General features: G+C 46.2%; 1 protein-coding gene across 1 annotated transcript; it reads right to left on the bottom strand.

Moving 5' to 3' along the window:
* Positions 1-1,300: 1,300 nt before the first annotated feature.
* Positions 1,301-23,846, bottom strand: LOC120947107 (interferon-induced protein with tetratricopeptide repeats 5-like). The gene is made up of 2 exons (XM_040362106.1): positions 23,699-23,846; positions 1,301-2,926 (listed from the first exon to the last, which is right to left on the bottom strand). Exons 1-2 carry the CDS (start codon positions 23,701-23,703, stop codon positions 1,591-1,593), a joined length of 1,341 nt encoding a protein of 446 aa, XP_040218040.1. The 5' UTR covers positions 23,704-23,846; the 3' UTR covers positions 1,301-1,590.
* Positions 23,847-24,662: the final 816 nt, after the last annotated feature.

Raw genomic sequence — 24,662 nt, 5'->3', positions numbered from 1 at the left:
CTAATGGCCTAGCCATGTGCTTGAGGCTCTGCAAGGGAGAGCCTGCTTATGGGCTGGAGGCATTAAGGAAAGGATGGAGACCTGAGTTGGAGCACCAGAGGGTACTTTACCATAGACCAGGGAACTGTGGAGAGCCTGGGAAAGCATCAAGATGGGAATCATCCAGAGAATCCTGTCTTCCTTTTTGTGAGTTTTTCAGTTGCTATAGGAGATAAAGTACAGATTGCTGGTTACAGCTTAAAGGCTCTTTTTCTGTACTTTTGTCTACCTTTTCTACTTTTTGTCTAAAGGGTCTGCTGGTCTGCTATACTGCTTGTAAGCGGGGTGAGGGTGTGGCGATTCACAGAGGGAGACACACGTAAAGTTCTTTGTACAAGGTAACGTTTATTACCGAGAGGCGGTAGTAGTAACAGTCTTTACAATCGAATGGCAAATGGTTCCACTCCAGGCATGGAGGCACAAATATGCAGTACAGATACTGTTGTTCTAAGTGATGTGGATTTCTGAGTATCACAGGCACTTCCCAATTAATGGCACATTATATACCCCAGCACACAATGCGTATTGGAAGAGGCTGGAAACACATTCCCCGTAGTAGCTGGGAGTCTTTCATCCGACCAAGGTTACCACTGCAGGACTCCGTAGGACCCCTGAACTATCCCTCACAGGCCGGAACACTCTCCCTGACTTCTCCTATCTCTCCCTTTACAAGCAGGGTCTCTGTCCCTATCTGCATCCACACGTGTACTCCCTAAAACATGCCTGAACTTTCCTATATAAAGAAACCACCCCAAAATGGGCGCCCAAATCTCTGGAGATCTTGTGTGGCCTATCAGGACACAGGGCTCCTCCAAAATGGTGTTGGAGACACTCTAGAGGTCCATGTGTTAAACATAAGTACATACATAAACATAACAACACGAATGCAGTGTGATTGCATATGATTACTAAACTACCTGCTCTTGCAGCCAGCTAGGCTGCCCTATCACTGACAGCTGCCTACATGCTGCTTTGTTTGACTAAGGGTGTCCTGTACCCTACCCCTCTCTCCCTTAATTGTCTGTTATTGCGAGCAATAAACTCACATTTGTTCAGCATAAAAGTGACTGACATCTTTTCTTCAACTGTCTACCTTGTACAGCACCCACCATGCCTAGCAACCCACACCTTGAGGTAAAATGTCAGCCCTCCCTGTCTCTGGGGGTCACCACCACGCCTTTGGAGGTCAGGTGGGTGCTTCATCTAATACCCAGAAGATTAATTAAGCAGACCAGTACAAGAGTGACACAATTCAAATCAATTTATTTTGTTGTTAATTTATTATTAGTTAAGATCACTAAATTTATGCAATAGGGCCTTGCCAAAATCACTACAAAGTGTAGTAATCATAGGCACATTTATAATATTCAGAGCAGTTAAGATCAGAAGAAATAATGGCTGCTATAGCTTCATGTAGTTAGTACATTCTCATCTTCTAATTTTATAGAAATATATTATGTCATGATAATGTGGCTTGCAAAGCAGAACAAGCTTCTAAGTACTGCTGGTTGTCTGGCTCCAGTAGAAGAGCTTTATTGTAGAACTTCATTGCTAGATGTCCTGTCCTCTTTGCTGGTGGATGTACCCAAGCAAAGCATGTCCAGTGGCATCCATTGGATTTTGGACAATTATGGTTTCAGCAAGGCTTTCCAGTTCTTTAATGGCGGTTTCTCTAAATAATGATAGACTTTGTATCTCTATCACTTCCTTATAATGCCTTACTGCTTCAGACTTAGATCTTCTAGAATTTTTTAAATGTTGTGCCCAGGATAAATTGAGCTCTTGTTTCTGTTCAGGGCTGATATTATTCATAATCAGAGTTTTGTCAAATACTACTTTTGACTTTTGGTGTTGATTACCTTTTATGTATACTTGGGCCAATAAAATGTGAGCTGGCACAAATAACCTGTTTAGCGCGACAGCCTTTTCCAAGTGAAATATTGCATTTTCAATGGCTTCAGATTTTTGCTGCTTATTGTAACAGGTGGGCATTTTTATCAAAATTTTATAACACTTGGCAAGTTCATAATGAACAGAGCTGGAGTTAGGAGTTAAACTGAGAACTTTCTTAAACATTGCAATAGCTTCATTTATCCGCCTGTTTTTTATGTAACATTTTGCCACATATCGAAGAACATAAGGAGATTCTGGTTGTTCTTGTAGAGCTTGTTCTATTAAAATAGCTCCTTGATCATAGTTCTTCATATCTAGATATTTCAAAGCCAGGAGAACCTTCACCACTGTATCTCTGGGATTTAATCTAACAGCTCGTTCCAAGAGTGGAACAGATTTGTTTTCTGTGTTGTTGCTGCTGAAGCTCAACATTTCTAATCTATAGACAGCCATTGCATGGCCTGAATTCAATTCTGGATCTTCTGGGGAAAGTTCTAGAGCTTTTTCAAAACACTCAACAGCTTGTTGATAGTATTTTCCTATAAAGGATAAGTAAGTCCAACCTTGTTCACCATATATATCTGACAGAAGAGTGTTTTTCTCTGGAGGAGACTCATATTGCTTTAAAATGGTCTCCGCCTTTTCTGCATAGGTGGAGCTCTCGGTGAACTGGTTCTGGTGGTAGAAAACCCAGGCAAAGTTACCATACATGACAGTTCTCCTAACATCTGTATCTTCTGATATGTTGGATTCTTGGATCTGTGCCTCAGCTTTTTGGAGCTGGATCATGGCTTCCTCATGGTCTCCTTTGAGATGCTTTAGGTAAGCCAGGAGGTTATACATCCTGTGTTTGAGTGCATCTGGTAAATACACAAGCTGGTCATTTACCCTTTCTTCCACATTATCAATGTCTACATCTTCTCCATGCAGGTCCCAAGTAAAATGGCATTGAAGTTTCTGTAGATGATCCATCAAGGAATTTTCTAAGATGTCACTGAAAAGTTAGAAATAAAGAAACCATGAATTAAAATGAGTAATGTGTCAGTAACTGAAGACATGCTCCAGGATTATATATATTTTTTGTGTATCCTTTCTTAACCAGTGTTCTGTTGAACCCTAGGGCTCCTCTTTAGTTTTCTAGGGGTGGAGCAATGAAGACTTTCTGTCTCTCAGTAATCACTGACATTAATGATCTTTTTAGCTGTCTGTGAGGAGGGTAGTCTTTCTACTGATCAACAATGTAAAAATTCACTTTTCAACATTCTATTTAACCACTTGCCGTCGCCGCACCGTCATAATACGTCCACAAGGTGGCTCTCCTAGGCGAGACCACGTAATATGACGTCCTGCCTTTTAGCCGCCACTAGGGGCGCACGCGCGCCGCCGGAGGCGCGCGCGCGCGCCCCCCGCTCGCCCCCGACTCCCGTGCGTGTGCCCGGCGGGCGCGATCGCCGCCGGGCACACGCGATCGCTCGGTACAGAGCGGGGAACGGGAGCTGTGTGTGTAAACACACAGCTCTCGTTCCTGTCAGCAGGGGAAATGCTGATTTTCTGTTCATACAATGTATGAACAGAAGATCAGTGTTTCCCCTAGTGAGGCCACCCCCCCCCCACAGTAAGAACACACCCAGGCATACTTAACCCCTTCCCCGCCCCCTAGTGTTAACCCCTTCACTGCCAGTGGCATTTTTATAGTAATCTAATGCATTTTTATAGCACTGATCGCTATAAAAATGCCAATGGTCCCAAAAATGTGTCAAAAATGTCCGAAGTGTCCGCCATAATGTCGCAATACCGAAAAAAAAATCGCTGATCGCCGCCATTACTAGTAAAAAAAAATATTAATAAAAATGCCATAAAAATACCCCCTATTTTGTAAACGCTATAACTTTTGCGCAAACCAATCAATAAACGCTTATTGCGATTTTTTTTTACGAAAAATATGTAGAAGAATACGTATCGGCCTAAACTGAGGAAAAAAAATGTTTTTTTATATATTTTTGGGGGATATTTATTACAGCAAAAAGTAATTTTGTTTGGGAGCCACGTCGCACGACCGCGCAATTGTCTGTTAAAGCGACGCAGTCCCGAATCGCAAAAAGTACTCTGGTCTTTGGGCAGCAATATGGTCCGGGGGGTAAGTGGTTAAGCAGTCTTAAAGTGATTGTAATAGAAACATTTTTATAAAAAAAAAACATGTCATACTTACCTGCTCTGTGCAATGGTTTTACACAGAGCAGCCCTGATCCTCCTCTTCTTGGGTCCCCCGCCGGTGATCTGGGACCCTACCCCTTGCCGAGAGCCCCCATAGCAAGTCGCCATAAGATACAGAGAGCCTGGATCATCCCCACTCCCGCTCTTGCTGCTGCATCTCAACCAATCAAGAGGGAGAGACCCGGGAGAGCCTTTGGTCTCGTCAGGGCTTTTTTTCTCAGAGTATAGGTGCAGTAACTCCCCCTTTCTGAGTTAATTTCTCCTCCCCCTACCCACCTCCGAGGACCATTCCTTGGCTCCACCCCCTTCCCACCTTCCAGAACCTTTATACAGAATACAGAACCAAGTATAATTTTTTGGTGCCAAGAAATTTGTATGGAATTTGTTAATAATAACAATAAACACAGTAAAATAGATCCTTTGCAGCCAGCAACACCAATAGAACCTCCAGCAACAATAGCTCTCCCTACAACAATAATAGACCACCGGCAGCAAAATATCCCCCAGCAAAAATAGACCATCGGTAACAATAGACTCCCCAGCAACTATCAACCCCCGGCAGCAACAATCGATATCCCCACAGCCAGCATCAAGGGACCCTCCAGCAGCCAGCAACTATAGACCCCTGGCTCAACAGTAGATCTCTCCCAGGAACAACTAACCCCCCCAGCAACATAAGACCCACCCCCACATACAAAAGATCTCCCACCATTAACAACAGACTTCCTCAGCAACAATAGACCCCCCATGCTAAAAATAGACCCCCCCAGCTACAAAAATAGACCCCCCCAGAAGCCAGCATGAGCATACCCTTCAGCACACCCCAGCACCCCTTGCACACATTGTCCTGGAGGTGCCGGAACTGCGTTCCACCGCGTTCCTGCTGAAAAAAAGCCCCTGGGTCTCGTGCACATAGCTGGATAGAGATGGGCTTAGGTAAGTATTAAGGAGGCTGTGGAGCGAGAAGCACAATGAAGATTTTTACCTTCATGCATATAATGCATGAGAGTAAAACAACTTCAGCCTTTACAACCACTTTAAACCCAAAAGCAAACATTTGATATATTGCACCTTACTAGATTTTAGATATGATGGCTGCATTCGTTTTCTTTTTAGGCTTTCTTTCTTCTATTTTCAACTGGTGATCCAGCCAGTAAGTCTGGTGTTTTTAAAAGAACAAGCTCTCTTGCAGACTATCAGTTTACAGGGATGAGACAAACCATTTAAAAATGGCAGGGGTGCTTACAATTATCAGTTTTTTTATTTTTGTAAAACCTTTATCCCAAAAGAAAAAAAAACTGTTTGCTGTAACTAACTATAAAGTGTGAGCTGGAGTTTTTACATCGATTTATTAGTGTATCTAAATCTGCCAGTACATTTAACCCTTTCACCGCCAGGTCTGTATGTCGTACGGCCCGATAGGTCCTGATAGGGGGGAATTTACACCGGGTGTGAGTCTATGGGGGTTATTTACGAAAGGCAAATCCACTTTTCACAAGTGCAAACTACAAGTACAAAGTGTACTTGGAAGTGCGGTCGCGGTAAATCTGAGGGGTAGATCTGAAATGAGGGGAAAGCTCTGCTGATTTTATTATCCAACCATGTGCAAGCTAAAATGCATTTTTTATTCTCCTTACATGTCCCCCTCGGATCTACAGCGACTGCACTTCCAAGTGCACTTTCAGTGTAATTTCAAGTGCACTTTGCAATTGTAGTTTGCACTTGTAGTACAAAGTGGATTTGCCTTTAGTAAATAACCCCCTATATCTCTCAAAGCTCCTGACTGCTGGCTGTCAAATAAAATCAATCTGGCAGGTGACCAGCCATCCCATCATTTCTAAACCCCCTGGTAACAAACCCTCTGCCACACAAGAGCCCCCGCCATACAACCCACACTACGCTTGCCCTTCTGTGGGCCTGGGACCAGCAAGGAGGGAGCCATTCAGATATGCATCATCTCTCCCTCCCTTTTTCTTGCTGACCCGGAAACGACATGTATGATGTCACTTCCGGGTCCCCCTTTAACTTTCCCCAGCTATACTGGCCAGGAAAGAATCGAATGAAGTGCGATCTGTACTGCATTAGAGTCATTGGAGGGTTGGTGAGACATCAGAGTTTTTTTTTAGACCCGGGATATCCCATTAAAGAGAACCTGTAACCAAAAAATTCTTCACATAATTAAAATAAATACATTCATAAATAAAAAACTGTAAAAAAAATATAGTTACACCCAAACACATAAAATACCTCCCCCCTTACATACATGCATGTACAAATGTAAACGCACACGTTGGGGTAACCTATGCACAAAAACATCAATTGCAATACACATGTTACACATTGCCGCACATGCTGGTATGAGAGCAATAATTTTAGCATCTTCTTCATAGCTCTAAACTGATGACCCATAAGGGCTTTTAAAATGTCACCTATAGAAAATATGGGGAACTGAAGTTTGTCACCATTTCACAGACGCACACAATTTTAAGATTTACATAGTTAGATAGTAGGTAAGGTTGAATAAAGGCATAAGGTTGAATAGTCCATCCAGTTCAACCTGTGTACAACCGTGGCCAAAAGTTTTGAGAATGACACAAATATACATTTTCAGTCTGCTGCTTCAATGTTTTTAGATCTTTTTGTCAGATGTTACTATGGTATACTGAATACTGAAGTATAATTACAAGGATTTCATAGATGTCAAAGGCTTTTATTGACAATTACATTAAGTTTATGAAAAAAAGTCAATATTTGCAGTGTTGACCCTTCTGACTGATGGCAGCCCATTCTTGCATAATCAATGTTTGTCGGATTTTTTTTTGTTCACCTGCTTCTTGAGGATTGACCAGAAGTTCTCAATGGGATTAGGGTCCTGGGAGTTTCCTGGCCATAATTTGCAACAATGTTTTGTTCCCCAGGCCACTTAGTTATCACTGTTGCCATATGGCAAGGTGCTTCATCATGCTGGAAAAGGCATTGTTCCTCACCAAACTGTTCTCGGGTTGGTGGAGAGAAGTTGCTCTCAGATTATGTTTTTTGTACCATTGTTCATGGCTGTGTTCTTAGGCAAATTTGTGAGTGAGCCCACTTCCTTTGGCTGAGAAACAACGCCACACACAAATGGTCTCAGGATGCTTTACTGTTGGCATGACAAAGGACTGATGGTAGCTGTGAAGGACTTTTTGCCTATATGCTTCAGTTTAATTCTCCCTGCTAGTTTAATGCTGTGTGTGTTAGAGGTAAAAGGTGATTTCATGTGTGACTCATTCCTCTGCCTAACAGACTGTTGAAATGTTAATGTCCCACCCCCAGCCAGCTCTCTATTTTAAAGGGTAATTGATCTATTGTGTGTGTGAAGAAGACCTGTGTTTACCCTTAAGAAATGTGTCTACAGGGTCGGCTCCAAAGTGTCTGCCTATAATCTGTATGGGAGCCCCCACTGTGTGAGGGGGGGGCAGAGATTGTCATTGTAACAGGTTGTAACTACATATAAGCTAGGTGTTGTACCATTAAAGTGTCTCTTGTTCCAGCAGTAAGCTTGGCTCATGTGTGGATTATTGGGCGATCCCAGGAATATTCCTCCTCGTGGAATATTGGGTGATTTTCTTTATGGGAAGAAGGGAATGTTTGACGGGGATATCATTCTACTACCGTCACAACTGGTTGACAGCAGCGGGATTTTCCCTTCTACTCTCCTTTACACCCGGATTCCAAGCAGACACTGGAAGAACTACTGGAAGTTCGTGGAAGGATTGCTAGCAACAAAACCAAGCGGGTCATCATAGCAGAATTAATGGAGCTAGACCAGGAGAACTTGGTTTCAGCAACGCCAGCAGTACAAGAGATGGAGACACCAGTGATTCAGGAAGAGGAATCACCAGCCAACAAAGTAATGAGAGAGAAGCTAGCATGGTTCGGTCCGAACCCAACGGCGGATGTGGTGCTGAAAGTGATGGACCTGTTAGCGAAAGAGGCTAAACAAATAAGAGACGCAGAGCTACAGTTAAAACTGGCAGCAGTCCAACAAGCAGCCGCACATTCTCCAAACAGTGAGTACAGCACAGCAAGGAATATTCCGTTTAGCGCTTTTAAAGCTTTTGATGAAAAAGACTGTGAAATTGATAACTGTGACGGTATCGGTATGATATCCCCGTCAAGCATTCCCTCCTCTCCATACAAGAACATCACAGGATTCCCCACACATGAGTCAAGACTGGATGCTGGAACCAAGACACTTTATTGACACAAAAACTCAGCTTATATGTGGTTACAGCCTGTTAGGAACGCCCCCCTCACACAGTGGGGTTTCCCATACAGATTATAGGAGACAAGTCGGAGCCGACCATGCAGACACATTTCTTTAGATAAAGACATCAGGGGAGTTAATTAATACACTGAAGCAATCAGAATAATTAACATACTACTTCTCTAATCATTTAGCCTGATGATACAATACACATCTTTTAAGGGTAAACACAGATCTTCTTCACACAACACAATAGATCAATTAACCTTTAGAATAGTGAGGGGACATTAGCACGTCAATAACCTGTCAGAGGAATGAATCACAAATTCCTTTCTACCTCTACAGACATGGCTAGCAGGGAGCAGTACACTGAGACATATAGGCAAATGTATCACAATGGCCCCCCTTTTGCTCCCTGCTCCGGCAAATCCGGTTGGACCTTTCCTGGTCCATTAGGGTTGACGGGTTTAGAGCTTTTAGTCCGAGGTTAACTCTGTTTGGCATGACTGACCTCCCTTGGCAACTGCTTCAGACTCAGGTATGTCACCGGGTCGTCAGATCACACGCCGGTCAGTCCCCAAGTCTTTGTGCGATCTGCAAAGTCACCAGAAGTCAGTGTGAAGACAGCGAATGGGTCTGTGCGCCGCCATCTAGGTGTCCCGCTATGGGAGGGGGCAGGTTATGGCTCTGAAGTGACAATCACAGGAGATTCATAAAAAGAAAAAGTTATATTTGTTGAAATGCTGTAGCACTGGTGCTCAGAGTCCGGGGGGGGGGGAGAGGGGATTCAGAGCCCCATAAGGTCAGCCACCCCCTGCTCCCTCCGCAGCCGCCGGTTCTCCTCTTTGAGCTTCTCCAGCTCCATCTCCAGTTCATGGAGCCTGGGGGGGTCAGCCCGCTGTGACCTCAGGTGGTTGTTCTCCTCCTCCATGCGGCTTATGCACTCCTCCAGCTCTATGTACTCACGGATCAGATCCTGCTTGCTCATGTCCTGCAGGCTTTCCACGTGGTCCTTCATCATCAGGAACTGGGTGGTGGTGTAAGGGGCCACCGGTGGGCCCTTGGCGAACATCTCGGCCCGCATCTGGGGCGCCCGCTGCGATTCCATCTCCTCCAGTCGCTTCTTCTCCTCCCAGGTCCGCTGGTTATATGACTTCCAGGACCTCTTCTTCTTGGAGGGTAGCTGGCGGTGCCTCTTTCTGCCCAGCTCCCTCCAAGGCCCCTCCGGCTCATGGCTGTCGCCCATGACCAGCTGACAATGGTGTTCCCTGTTGTCCGTAATAACAGATTGTACCATGAGGGCTTCGTAAGGGGTGCCCAATGGTTCTTCCTGACCCAGCTCCTGGGGATCCCAAGCCGAGTCTACACAATGGGCTGCTGCTGGTGGGCGGTACCCAGGTTGAGACCAATTTGACCTGGTGTTGTCATTCATGGGGCAATTCTGCTTGAAGTGACCCAACTGTTTGCACCGGAAGCAGCGTTGTTCGTTGTCCTCCTGGCGTGGGTAGCGAGGGCTATATGTCATCGGTCTGTTAGGCGGTTGGTATCTAGCGGCTGGTGGGTGTGAGGGCGCCGTTGGTTGTGGGGGTTGTACCCGTGGTGTGACCTGGTTTGTCTTGCGAGTATCCGCATATTCATCCGCCAACTTCGCGGCCTCTGGTAGAGTCATGGGCCTGCGATCTCTCACCCAATCCTTGACGTCCGTCTGGATGTGATTGTAAAATTGCTCCAGGAGCATTAGTTGCAAAATGTCCTCTGCGGTGGTGGCCTGGCTGCTGTTAACCCAGTTAGAGGCCGACAGGGACAACTGGCATGCCCATTCTGCGTAAGAGTCTTTCGTGGTTTTGCGTGAGTCCCTGAACTTCTGTCGGTGGGACTCTGGGGTTACCGCATAACGAGCCAGGAGCACTTCTTTAACCCTGGCGTAGCTATGGATATCCTGATCTGGCATGGTCCGGAAAGCATCAGAAGCTTTGCCTGACAGTTTGCCTGACAATATTGCAACCCACTCTCTTCTAGCTATTCGGTGCAGGTTACATTGTCGCTCAAAATCCGCCAGGTAGTTATCAACTTCACAGTCCTTTTCATCAAAAGCTTTAAAAGCGCTAAACGGAATCTTCCTTGCGTCTGCTGTGCTGTACTCACTGTTCGGAGAAGGTGCGGCTGCTTGTTGGACTGCTGCCAGTTTTAACTGTAGTTCTGCGTCCCTTATTTGTTTATCCTTCTGTAGTTCTGCGTCTCTTATTTGTTTAGCCTTCTGTAGTTCTGTGTCTCTTATTTGTTTATCCTTCTGTAGTTCTGTGTCTCTTATTTCTTTAGCCTCCTTCGCTAACAGGTCCATCACTCTCAGCACCACATCTGCCGTTGGGTTCGGGCCGAACCACGCTAGCTTCTCTCTCATTAGCTTGTTGGCTGGCGATTCCTCCTCCTGAATCACTGGTGTCTCCATCTCTTGTACTGCTGGCGTTGCTGCAATCCCGTCCTCCTGGTCTAGCTCCATTGATTCTGCTATGATGACCCGCTTGGTTTTGTTGCTAGCAATCCTTCCACGAACTTCCAGTAGTTCTTCCAGTGTCTGCTTGGAATCCTGGGTGTAAAGGAGAGTAGAAGGGAAAATCCCACTGCTACCAACCAATTGTGACGGTATCGGTATGATATCCCCGTCAAGCATTCCCTCCTCTCCATACAAGAACATCACAGGATTCCCCACACATGAGTCAAGACTGGATGCTGGAACCAAGACACTTTATTGACACAAAAACTCAGCTTATATGTGGTTACAGCCTGTTAGGAACGCCCCCCTCACACAGTGGGGTTTCCCATACAGATTATAGGAGACAAGTCGGAGCCGACCATGCAGACACATTTCTTTAGATAAAGACATCAGGGGAGTTAATTAATACACTGAAGCAATCAGAATAATTAACATACTACTTCTCTAATCATTTAGCCTGATGATACAATACACATCTTTTAAGGGTAAACACAGATCTTCTTCACACAACACAATAGATCAATTAACCTTTAGAATAGTGAGGGGATATTAGCACGTCAATAACCTGTCAGAGGAATGAATCACACATGAAATTCCTTTCTACCTCTACAGACATGGCTAGCAGGGAGCAGTACACTGAGACATATAGGCAAATGTATCACAATAACTACCTGGCAGATTTTGAGCGACAATGTAACCTGCACCGTATAGCTAGAGGAGAGTGGGTTTCAATATTGTCAGGCAAACTGTCAGGCAAAGCTTCTGATGCTTTCCGGACCGTGCCAGAGCAGGAGATCCATAGCTACGCCAGGGTTAAAGAAGTGCTCCTGGATCGTTATGCAGTAACCCCAGAGTCCCACCGACAGAAGTTCAGGGACTCACGCAAAACCACAAAAGACTCTTACGTGGAATGGGCATGCCAGTTATCTCTGTCGGCCTCTAACTGGGTTAACGGCAGCCAGGCCACCACCGCAGAGGACATTTTGCAACTAATGCTCCTGGAGCAATTTTACAATCACATCCAGACGGATGTCAAAGACTGGGTGAGAGATCGCAGGCCCATGACTCTACCAGAGGCCGCTAAGTTGGCGGATGAATATGCGGATACTCGCAAGATGAACCAGGTCACACCACGGGTACAACCTCCACGACCAACGGCGCCCTCACACCCACCAGCCGATAGATACCAACCTCCTAACAGACTGGTGACATCTAGCCCTCGCTATCCACGCCAGGAGGACAACGAACAACGCTGCTTCCGGTGCAAACAGCTGGGTCACTTCAAGCAGAATTGCCCCATGAACGACAACACCGGGTCAAATTGGTCTCAACCTGATACCGCCCACCAGCAGCAGCCCATTGTGTAGACTCGGCTTGGGATCCCCAGGAGCTGGGTCAGGAAGAACCATTGGGCACCCCTTACGAAGCCCTCATGGTACAATCTGTTATTACGGACAACAGGGAACACCATTGTCAGCTGGTCATGGGTAACGGAAAAACCGCCCGGGGATTAAGAGACAGCCGGGTGGGCGACAGCCATGAGCCGGAGGGGCCCTGGAGGGAGCTGGGCAGAAAGAGGCACCGCCGGCTACCCTCCAAGAAGAAGAGGTCCTGGAAGCCGTATAACAAGCGGACCTGGGAGGAGAAGAAGCGACTGGAGGAGAGGGAGTCGCAGCGGGCGTCCCAGATGCGGGCCGAGATGATCGCCAAGGGCCCACCGGTGGCCCCTTACACCACCACCCAGTTCCTGATGATGAAGTACCACGTGGAGAGCCTGCAGGACATGAGAAGGCAGGAGCTGATCGGTGAGTACATGGAGCTGGAGAAGTGCATAAGCCGCATGGAGGAGGAGAACAACCGCCTGAGGTCACAGCAGGCCGACCCCCCCAGGCTCCATGAACTGGAGATGGAGCTGGAGAAGCTCAAAGAGGAGAACCGGTGGCTGCGGAGGGAGCAGGGGGTGGTTGACCCTATGGGGCACTGATCCAACCCCCCCCCAGACTCTGAGCACCAGTGCTACAGCATTTCAGCAAATATCAATTTTCCTTTTTATGAATCTCCTGTGATTGTCACTTCAGAGCCATAACCTGTCCCCTCCAAAAAGCGGGACACCTAGACGGCGGCGCACAGACCCATCTGCCGTCTTCACACTGACTTCTGGTGACTCTGCAGATCGCACAAAGATTTGGGGACTGACCGGCGTGTGATCTGACGACCCGGTGGCATACCTGAGTCGGAAGCTGTTGCCAAGGGAGGTCAGTTATGCCACCATTGGAAAAGAGTGTTTGGCCTTGGTATGGGCACTCAAAAAGCTCACACCTAACCTTTATGGTCGGGCTTTCACTCTCATCACCGATCACAACCCCTTGGTGTGGCTTAACCGGGTTTCAGGGGACAACGCCCGTTTGCTACGCTGGAGCTTGGCCTTACAGCCCTATGACTTTACGATTCATTATCGCCCAGGCAAGCAAAATGGGAACGGCGATGGATTGTCACGCCTAACGGAGTTAACCTCGGACTAAAAGCTCGGAACCCGTCAAACCCTACTGGACCAGGAAAGGTCCAACCGAGTTGCCGGAGCAGGGAGAAAAAGGGGGGCCATTGTGAAGGACTTTTTGCCTTTATGCTTCAGTTTAATTCTCCCTGCTAGTTTAATGCTGTGTGTGTTAGAGGTAAAAGGTGATTTCATGTGTGACTCATTCCTCTGCCTAACAGACTGTTGAAATGTTAATGTCCCACCCCCAGCCAGCTCTCTATTTTAAAGGGTAATTGATCTATTGTGTGTGTGAAGAAGACCTGTGTTTACCCTTAAGAAATGTGTCTACAGGGTCGGCTCCAAAGTGTCTGCCTATAATCTGTATGGGAGCCCCCACTGTGTGAGGGGGGGCGGAGATTGTCATTGTAACAGGTTGTAACTACATATAAGCTAGGTGTTGTACCATTAAAGTGTCTCTTGTTCCAGCAGTAAGCTTGGCTCATGTGTGGATTATTGGGCGATCCCAGGAATATTCCTCCTCGTGGAATATTGGGTGATTTTCTTTATGGGAAGAAGGGAATGTTTGACGGGGATATCATTCTACTACCGTCACAGTAGCGCTCACCTTTTCTTCTCTGGACTAGGTTTTTTTTGGATGCCCCAAACAATCAAAAAGGGGATTCATCAGAGAAACTTACTTTATCCCCAGTCCTCAGCATTCCAATCCCTGTACCTTTTGCAGAATATGAGTCTGTCCCTGAAGTGTTTTTCCTAGAGAGAAGTGGCTTCTTTGCTGCCCTTATAGTTACATAGTTGGTAAGCCTAAATAAAGACAATAGTCCATCCAGTTCAACCTGTGTTGGTGCACATGTGTCAGTGTCAATAATCATTTCCCATATCCCTGTATATTGTGTTCACCTAGTTGCATGTCCGGGAGTCCTGAAAGTGAAAAAACCCCTGTGGAGCTTTAAGTTAAAGGGGTTGTAAAGGAATTTTTTTTTCATAATAAGCATCCTTTACCTGCAGACATTCCTCTTTTCACTTCCTCATTGTTCGTTTTTGCTCAGAAGTTGCTCTATTTCTTCTCTGTTCTGTTCACTTCCTGCTTGTCCGATTTTACTGACCACCGTGACGGGAGGGTTTACTGCGGTGGTCAGTAACGTGCTCACCCCCTCCTGGGAACTACATCTGTGCGGCAGGACGCTCTCTACGTGTTAGAGACTTCAAGGAGGTGTGAATTACTGGGAAATGTAGTTCTTACTAGTTCTCATACTGGGAAATGTAGGGCCAGATCCACAAAAACCTGGCGCAACTTAAAAAATCCCATTTAAGTTACACTGCCTTAAAATTTCTACCTAAGTGCCCGATCCACAAAGCACTTACCTAGAAATTTCAGGCTGTGTAACTTAAATCCGGCCGGCGCAAGGCGTTCCTATTCAAATGGGGCGAGTCCCATTTAAATGAGGCGCGCTCCCACGCCGGCCGTACTGCGCATGCGCGAAGTTACGTTACGCCGAGTTTTGTGGATCGCGCCGGCTTAAAAAAGTTGCGTCGGGAAAAAAAAAAAAATTGACAGCGTCGCTCGGCATGCATTCCTGAGAGAGAACTCCATGCCAATTTTCAAATAAAAAACGGTCCCCCCCCAGGAGCATACCAGGCCCTTAGGTCTGGTATGGGTTGTAAGGAGACCCCCCCTACGCCGAAAAATCGACATAGGGGGTCCCCCTACAATCCATACCAGACCCGTATCCAAAGCACGCTACCCGGCCGGCCAGGAATGGGAGTGGGGACGAGCGAGCGCCCCCCCTCCTGAGCCGTACCAGGCCGCATGCCCTCAACATGGGGGGTTGGGTGCTCTGGGGCAGGGGGGCGCACTGCGGGCCCCCCCACCCCAGAGCACCCTGTCCCCATGTTGATGAGGACAGGACCTCTTCCCGACAACCCTGGCCGTTGGTTGTCGGGGTCTGCGGGCGGGGTGCTTATCGGAATCTGGGAGTCCCCTCAAATAAGGGGGCCCCCAGATACCGGCCCCCCACCCTAAGTGAATGGATATGGGGTACATCGTACCCCTACCCATTCACCTGGAGGCAAAGTGATAGTTATTAAACACACAACACAAGGGTTTTTAAAATCATTTATTAGTCTGCTCCGGAGGCCCCCCCTGTCTTCTTTAGCTCTAATACCAGGGGGGGGCTTCTTCTTCCGCTCTCCGGGGGTCTTCTCCGCTCTCCGGGGGGGGGTTTCTTCTTCCACTCTCCGGGGGGGGGGTCTTCTCCGCTCTCCGGGGGTCTTCTTCTATCTTCGCCGCTCTCCGCTGTTGACTCGGCGCACCCCGGTTCTTCTGCAGCTGTCCGGTGCCCTCTCCTTCAGCGCTGGCTGCCTGCTATCTTCGTGTGTTAGCTCAATTACTAGCAGGCAGCCAGCGCGGTCTTCTGTGACGTCATGTTCTTCTCTTCTGTTCTTCTCCCCTCTTCCGATGTTGACACGACGCCTCTTCTCACTGCAATGATGGAAGCGCGCCTTGCATCCCATTTATATAGGCATCACCGTCCCATCATGCTCCGGTAGGTACCCACGTGGTGGGTGCCTACCCACGTGCACCCACCACGTGGGTACCTACCGGAGCATGATGGGACGGTGATGCCTATATAAATGAGATGCAAGGCGCGCTTCCATCATTGCAGTGAGAAGAGGCGTCGAGTCAACATCGGAAGAGGGGAGAAGAACAGAAGAGAAGAACATGACGTCACAGAAGACCGCGCTGGCTGCCTGCTAGTAATTGAGCTAACACACGAAGATAGATAGAAGAAGACCCCCGGAGAGCGGAGAAGACCCCCGGAGAGCGGAGAAGCCCCCCCCCCGGAGAGTGGAAGAAGAAGCCCCCCCCGGAGAGCGGAGAAGACCCCCGGAGAGCGGAAGAAGAAGCCCCCCCTGGTATTAGAGCTAAAGAAGACAGGGGGGCCTCCGGAGCAGACTAATAAATGATTTTAAAAACCCTTGTGTTGTGTGTTTAATAACTATCACTTTGCCTCCAGGTGAATGGGTAGGGGTACGATGTACCCCATATCCATTCACTTAGGGTGAGGGGCCGGTATCTGGGGGCCCCCTTATTTGAGGGGACTCCCAGATTCCGATAAGCACCCCGCCCGCAGACCCCGACAACCAACGACCAGGGTTGTCGGGAAGAGGTCCTGTCCTCATCAACATGGGGACAGGGTGCTCTGGGGTGGGGGGGCCCGCAGTGCGCCCCCCTGCCCCAGAGCACCCAACCCCCCCATGTTGAGGGCATGCGGCCTGGTACGGCTCAGGAGGGGGGGGGCGCTCGCTCGTCCCCACTTCCATTCCTGGCCGGCCGTAGGGGGGGGTCTCCTTACAACCCATACCAGACCTAAGGGCCTGGTATGCTCCTGGGGGGGGGAACCCATGCCGGTTTTGATTTTACAAATTGCCGTGGAGTTCTCCCTCAGGAATGCATACCAAATGCCGTCGCTTGAATGGGCTTTTACATGGTGTGACTAACTTTCCACTTTGTAAAACCAGCCCTAGTTTTACACTTGCAAACTAAAACTTACGGCGAAAAAACGAAGCTGAAAAGCTTTGTGGATCGCCCTAAGTGCTAATTTGCATACTAGAAGCGGCATTTTGACTCGAAATGCCCCCAGCAGCGGATGCGGTACTGCATCCTAAGATTCGGCAGTGTAATTCAATTACACATGCCGGATCTTCTGCCTAACTTTGGAAAACTGCTTCTGTGGATCAGTTCCAAAGTTAGGACAAGGGATACGATGGAGTAACAGCAGTTACTCCGTCGTATCTCTTTTGTGGATCTGGTCCGTAGTTCTTACATGAACGAACGATGTAAACCAGGAAGTGAATGAGAGAACAGAAGCTAGAACGCCGGAGGTGATATAGATGAAGGAATTGAATAGGTATTTACTCGTTTTTTAACAGAATCATTACACTATTCTGTCTGTCTACCTTGCAGACATTAATTTTAGGCAAAATAATGTTTTCCTTTACAACTCCTTTAAACCTCTGAAACTGAATAGTTTTTTTCCTATGCTATGATCACCAATAAGGTATTTGTAAATGGCTATCATGTCCAGCGAGAATTTAGCACTTGTAGTTATTCCTCATAATTGAGGTTCTCCATCCAATCCTATATTCATTTTGCCTTTCTTTGAACTATCTCCATCTCCAGCACATCCCTTATGAGGACTGGTGACTATAACTGGAGGGAATACTCCAGATGTGGCCTGACCAGAGTTTTATAAAGTGGCAGGATTATAGTTTTATCTCTGGAGTATATGCCATGTTTTTATGCATACTAATATTCTGCTGGCTTTGGTAGCTGCAGCTTGACATTGCATAGTACTATTGCTCAGTCTGTCTTCTACTAGGACCCCAGAACTGTTGCCATCCTTGACTCCCCCAGATGTTCTCCCCCCAGTGAGTAGGTTGTGTTCGTGTTTTTAGCCCCCAAGTGACATTACCTTACATTTCGCCACATTAAACCTCATTTGCCATGTAGTTGCCCTCTCCATTATTTTGTTCAGGTCTTTTTGTAAAATCCCTATATCCTGTTGTGAAGTTATTGCCCTAGTTATTTTTGTGTCATCCGCAAAAACTGAGATTGAGCTATTTATCCCATCTTCTATATCATTTATGGATGAATCAAATAGAATTGGTTCCAAGACAGAGCCTTAAAATACCCCACTTACCACTCCAGACCAGTCTGAGTACACGCTATTTATCACTACCCTTTGGACGCGCCCCTGTAACCAGTTTTCTATCCAAGAACAAACCATATGGTCTATGCGACAGACCTCAGCTTGTAGATTAAGCGTCTATGGGGAACTGTATCAAATGCTTTTGCAAAATCCAGATACACCACATCCACAGGCTTCCCCCTATGTAGATGGCAGCTCACTTCCTCGTAGAATGTTAACTGATTAGTCTGGCAAGAACGACCCTTCAAAAACCCATGCTGGTTATTACTAAGGAGAAGTCCATCCTGAGATTTTTAGGCTGGGCTTCTCCTCAATGTCACAGGAGTGCAATTCGTTTTGCACTCCTGTGACCCGTTTTCAATGGGGAGCGGTCTGAAGTCCGCTCTCCACTGATGTCACTGCCATCAGTTGGGGCAGCGCGTCATCACGACTTCCAAGTGGGGATCCGCTAGCTGCCCTGATTGATGGCAGTCTCAGCGAGCCGCTGAGACAGCCTCTCCCCACCCCTCCACTGCTCGGCGCTCCAATGAGCGTGGAGAAGCAGAGAGGAAAGCCGCTGACTGACTTTCCTCTCAGGGATCTGTGAGAACCGAGCCATCTGCGATGTTCGGTGGCTCGGTTCTCAGAGCAGGGACGGCTAGGGACAGATGGAGCATCGGTCTGAAGTATGAATCTAAATTTTTATTTAACCCATACTTCTCTTTAATGATATTGTTATCTTCAGCAAATTCTTGGATATAGCCCCTTATCTTCCCCTCCAATAATTTACCTACTATTGATGTTAGGCTGACTGGCCTGTGATTTTCAGGAACATGTCTCTGCCCTTTTTTAAATATTGATACCACATTGGCTTTTCTCCAATCATCTAGTACCAATCCTGTCAGTATGATGTCCACAAAGATTAGGAATATATGTTCTTTGAGGACTCTCTGGTGTAAGCCATCTGGTCCCGGTTATTTATTTGTGTTAAGCTTATTTAGTCTTTCCTTGACTCCGGCCTCTGTTACCCATAAGAGTACATCCTGTGAGGTGTTATTAACAATACTGTCGTGGTCGGTATACTCCTACTTTTCCTATGTCTTTTATGTGGACAATGTGCGGCTGAAGCTGTGACATTTCTTATATAGAGGAGGCAGAGCCACCCGTCACGTGACCCCGCCCCCTCTGACGTACCCTCTGCTACGTCACTGGGTAAGCCCAAGAAGAGGAAAGACCTTTCCTCTTCTCGGGCTTCCCCAGTGACGTAGCAGAGGGTACGTCAGAGGGGGGCGGGGTCACGTGACGGGTGGCTCTGCCTCCTCTATATAAGAAATGTCACAGCTTCAGCCGCTCATTCGCTGGGCTGTGCCCAGCGGTGAGAGGAGGTCCGGGATGCTGCTGCGCTGGATGAATGGATGTTCTCATCGCCGGAGCGCAGATCACCCGATGCAGGATCTTCTCATCACGGGAGATCACCCGCAGCCGTCGCAAGATCAGGACAACGCAGGAAGCCGGGAACGAGTGGATTTCTCACCGCTGGAGGTTTTTTTTTTTTTTTAATAAAGGACTTTATTCTTTGGTGTCAGTGTGTTTTTTTACAAGACTTTACACTTCCTTCGTGAAATGGTAGAGGTACAGTGTACCCCATTACCATTTCACACAGGGGGGATGGATCTGGGGGTCCCCTTTGTTAAAGGGGTCTTCCAGATTCTGATAAACCTCCCGCCCGCATACCCCCACAACCACCGGGCAAGGGTTGTGGGGATGAGACCCTTGTCCCCATCAACATGGGGACATCCTCCCCATGTTGAGGGCATGTGGCCTGGTGCGGTTCAGGAGAGGGGGGGGCCACACTCTGTCCCCCCCTCTTTTCTGCGGCCGGCCAGGTCAACGTGCTCGGATAACCAGTCTGGTTATGGATATTTAGGGGGAACCGCACGTCATTTTTGTTTTAAATTGACGGCGGGGTTCCCCTGAATGTCCATACCAGACCTGAAGGGTCTGGTTATGGATATTTAGGGGGAACCGCACGTCATTTTTGTTTTAAATTGACGGCGGGTTCCCCTAAATATCCATACCAGACCTAAAGGGTCTGGTTATTGAATTTGCGGGGACCTCCGCACATTTTTTTTTCTAAAAGTCCGTGTCCCATTGACTACAATGGGGTTCGGAGTTCGGGTTCGGGTTCCCGAACGCGAACTTTTTTTTTAAAGTTCGGGTTCGGACCCGAACCCGAACATCCAGGTGTCCGCTCAACTCTAGCCACAATTTATAAAATCACGGATGGTGGCGTCCAGTGGCACATGAAAAACTACTGTCCTATGCAGTCTTGAATGTCTACTGCAAAAGCTTCACGTGTTGTTGCCACAAATCTACGATCCCACAGTGCTAAGCCAGGTCTTACTTTGTCTGCCAGATTCATAGAGACTGGGAGACAGAATATTACCTAATGTTTTATCACGACGGCTTGAAAATCAGTCTATTGTAATGATTGGTGTGAAATCATTATCTGTGGAGAGTATAGGTAAATATTTTTGTATAATATTTTTAATTTCGTTGAACTCCAAGGAGAAGGGGGTAACAAATGTGACTGGACTCCCTGGTACTCACATCAACTTTACTAGTTTTAACTCTCCCAAGGCCAGCATTCACCAGAAGGGTATGTCTATTTTTCTCTGAGGCCAGATGGGCTGCTCGAGCAACATTCTGTTGTCATATTGCCGTAACTGAAGCCTTGATGTAATAGTACTAAATGTTTTATTAAAAGCTTCTTCAGTAGAGTAGTTGCGTCTGGCCCTTGTAAACTCCCCTATAGAAATCGATCGCTTGGTGTGTGCGAAAAGTAGTGTGTTTCCCACAAGCTCCTTGCTATATGTTTGGGTAGTTACGATACTCTGGATAGCATCTCCCATTAGGGTTATGTCTAAGAAATTACCGTATTTATCAGCGTATAACACGCACAGGCGTATAACACGCACCCTAATTTTAAGAGGGAAGTTTCCGGAAAAAACGTTCCACAGCCCCCTGCATTTAACACGCAGGCACAGTTTACCCTCTATTTTCAGGGTAAAAAAGTGAGTGTTATACGCCAAAAAAATACAGTAATCATATCATTATGGCTGTCAGAACTAAATTCCAAGTTAAGGGAATTAACGTTAACCCAAGATACAAATGAGGCACAATCGAATTAGAAGCAGATCATCTATGTATCGAGTGTACCATAGAATAGAACCTGCACATGGGTTGGTAACAGAGTTACGTTTATGTATATATGTTAATGTATATATACAGTATATGTTCATTTTAATATTCACATGTGTGCTGTGAACAAGTGTGCGTCTGCAACTGTCTTTGTACTGGTATGGCAAAATAAAATACTTGAGGGCTATGGAGTTGCCAGCTGTCTTTTCTCGATGAAGGGAGTTTATTACTGGATTTCTGATTTTTTACAGAGAGTGTATGAGCATGTGCACTAAGTGAATAGACTTTTCTATAAGGACTATTTACAGTATCCATTTTAGATTGCTGAATTGTTTTTTTTTAACTGTATGTTACATTTGAGTATATATCAAATGGTTCACATTGTTCAATTGTTTTTTGTTGATCTATGGGTCATCACCAATATTTCCACGTTTATACAGTATATAGCAGTGATGGTGAACCTTGGCACCCCAGATGTTTTGAAACTACATTTCCCATGATGCTCATGCACTCTGCAGTGTAGTTGAGCATCATGGGAAATGTAGTTCCAAAACATCTGGGGTGCCAAGGTTCGCCATCACTGGTATATAGCATGTTTAATTTGCAGTTTTAGCTTTTTTTTACTTGGTATTCCAGTAGAATAAAATGGAAAGACAACAGTTCTCAACCTTTTGATACTTTGGTCTCCCTATAAGGTACTTTACTGTCATTTGATAAACCCCTGTCAAAGGTGAATGAAGAGGAATGAGGTAAACATAGGCATGCACACAGGATGTGCCAGGTGTGCCTGGGCACACCCTAATCACCCTGTGCTGCGCAGATTCCCCCTGCTGCTTGGCTGCAGAGAAAGAGACTGGGGAATCTCTGTCCTTAGTCCCTTTCTCTGTCTCAAAATTGAGACATCAGGGGTCTGTTTAGACCCCTGATATTTCACCAAAGCCCTCCAAGAGGCTCCTATAAAAAAAAAATATATAAAATAAAATAAAATTGTAAAAGAACAAAAATAAAAAAAAATATTAAAATAAACTACACCAATCTCTGCCCTACTGACATCGTCCAATGCTCTACTGGCATCATCCATTGCTATATAAACACACACATATGTGTTTGAGCCTTGGGGTGCATGCCCTAATGCAGTAGGCTGCGCACACCTGGAGGTAAAACTCGTCTTGAACAGTAGGTTTCGCTGTCGGTATACAATGTAAGGGCCAGATTCACAAAGAGATACGACGGTGTATCTACAGATACACCATCGTATCTCTGATTTTTACTGGTCCTATCTATGCACCTGATTCATAGAACCAGTTACGCATAGATAGGGCTGAGATCCGACAGTGTCACACTGTGTTACACTGTCGGATCTTTTTTTGGATTTAAAAATGGCGCCGGGGGCGTTCCCGCTGATTTACACTGAATAATATGTAAATCAGGGAGATACGCGAAATTCACGAACGTACGCGGACCCGACGCTGTGTTCTTACGTCGTTTCCGTAGCGCGGTACCCGTCGTATACTTACCCCTGCTAAAAGCAGGGGTAAGTATTGTTAAGTATGGCCGTCGTTCCCGCGTCGATTTTGAAATTTCCTATGTCGTTTGCGTACGCCGATTCACGAACACGCGCGTCGCAAGTCCCGCTCACGTCGCAACCACTGACGTCCTATTGACGTCAGTGGGAGCAATGCACGCCGGGAAATTCCCCGGACGGCGCATGCATATTTAAATCGGCGCGGGAGCGCGCCTGATTTAAATAGTACACTCCCCCAGCCGCGGAATTAGAATTCCGCCGGGGGAGTTGGGATCCGCCGTCGCAAGTTTGGAGGTAAGTGTGTTGTGAATTTGACACTTTCCTCACAAACTTGCGAGGGCGGATCTTAAAACACATAGGTTACACGGATCTAAAGATCCGCTAACCTTTGTGAATCTGGCCCTAAGTGTCCATTAGACATAACCTTGATATAATCCTCATACAGCAGAGAGCAGACATAAAAGGGTATCTGATCCATTGACCTCAGACATACATCTCCACAACATGAAAATCCAAATCTGGGTGCTGGAAATGAATAAATAGGTGGATTTTTAATGAATGCATTTATTTTAAATAGAGCCAGAACAATCTATTGTCTGTTAATGCAGAATAAAAAATAAAGGGACATTATGCATAACAGTAGTATGTAAAACTGAAAACACCTATATATTGTATATTACTTAAAAAATGTAAGGTCACAAAGAAAACTATTTAAAAAAAAATACAAAATATGCTTATTTTACACCTATATAAAGTTGGACCTTGTAAAAAAAAAAAAAAAAAAAAAAAAAGTTTTCTTTAGCAAACAATGTGAGTTGTACATAGAGATGACCAGAAAATACATTTACAGCTAGAGGTGTCTGGTCACTGCTAGCACTTTGGATGATAATAGTTTATTTACCTCATTCTCCGTGGTTTGTCTTTGAGTGTACAGAGTTTGCTGTTGTCGGGAGTTCCCTGATGTACCTGGTGGATGAGATCCTTTATATACAGATAGGTTCATACTATGTGACCATGCTCCATGATAAGCTTCATGATAAAAAAAAATGAAGAATGTAAACTGAAACTTGGTGGTGGTAAAAGAATTATCTGGGCAATTAATAACCAGAGCATCACATGCAGCTACTATCAGGCCTGAGGGTGAAAGGGGACTTCTTTAGAGTGGCTGCTTAGAAAATGCAAACATATAAAATCTGAATACATGTGAAAATAAGGATTGCAGAGGTCACTGGTGACACGGACTCTGTACACCCTGTGACATTAAAAAGAACTGACATCACTTACCCAAGGAGACTTCAGAATTGATGTCACTGGTCATAAATTCCCTTTTCAGGCTGTGCAGCAGCTATCTTAAGCTTGCCATAGTACAGCTCTCTAATGGAACCATGGATAGCAGTAGAACTCTCACAGTTCTAATCCTTCACGACTCTATCCAAAAATATTTTTGGGCTTGACCTAGACTTTAATTGGTCATTGCAGTGAAGTGAAAAATATTACAGCAAAGAGAATGCCAAAAATATGTATTTTCAAAATTTGGAGAAAGGGACGCCCATGTTATCGTGAAAAACAATGGTACGCAAAACTCTCCATAGGCATTGTTCAACTTTACAGATTATAAGATTAGAACTAAACGTGAATTATGGCCATGTACTTATTGCTGTCACTCCATCATATGCAGCGATTCCTCACAAACAGAGTTGGACCAACCCCCTTGACCCCCCCTCCCCCCGGTTTGGTTTGCACTAGAACTCTCAAACATCTCAAAAGTTTGGACCCAAACAGTGAACCCTATTAAAGTCTATGAGACCCAAACTTGAAAAGTCCCCATGTTTAAGGCTTATTTGCAAGTTATTGGTCATAAAAAG

This window comes from Rana temporaria, chromosome 8 (assembly GCF_905171775.1).
Source record: "Rana temporaria chromosome 8, aRanTem1.1, whole genome shotgun sequence".
Classification (NCBI taxonomy): Eukaryota; Metazoa; Chordata; class Amphibia; order Anura; family Ranidae; genus Rana; species Rana temporaria.
Note: the sequence above shows the minus strand (reverse complement) of the source record. Positions and strands in the feature narration are given on the sequence as shown.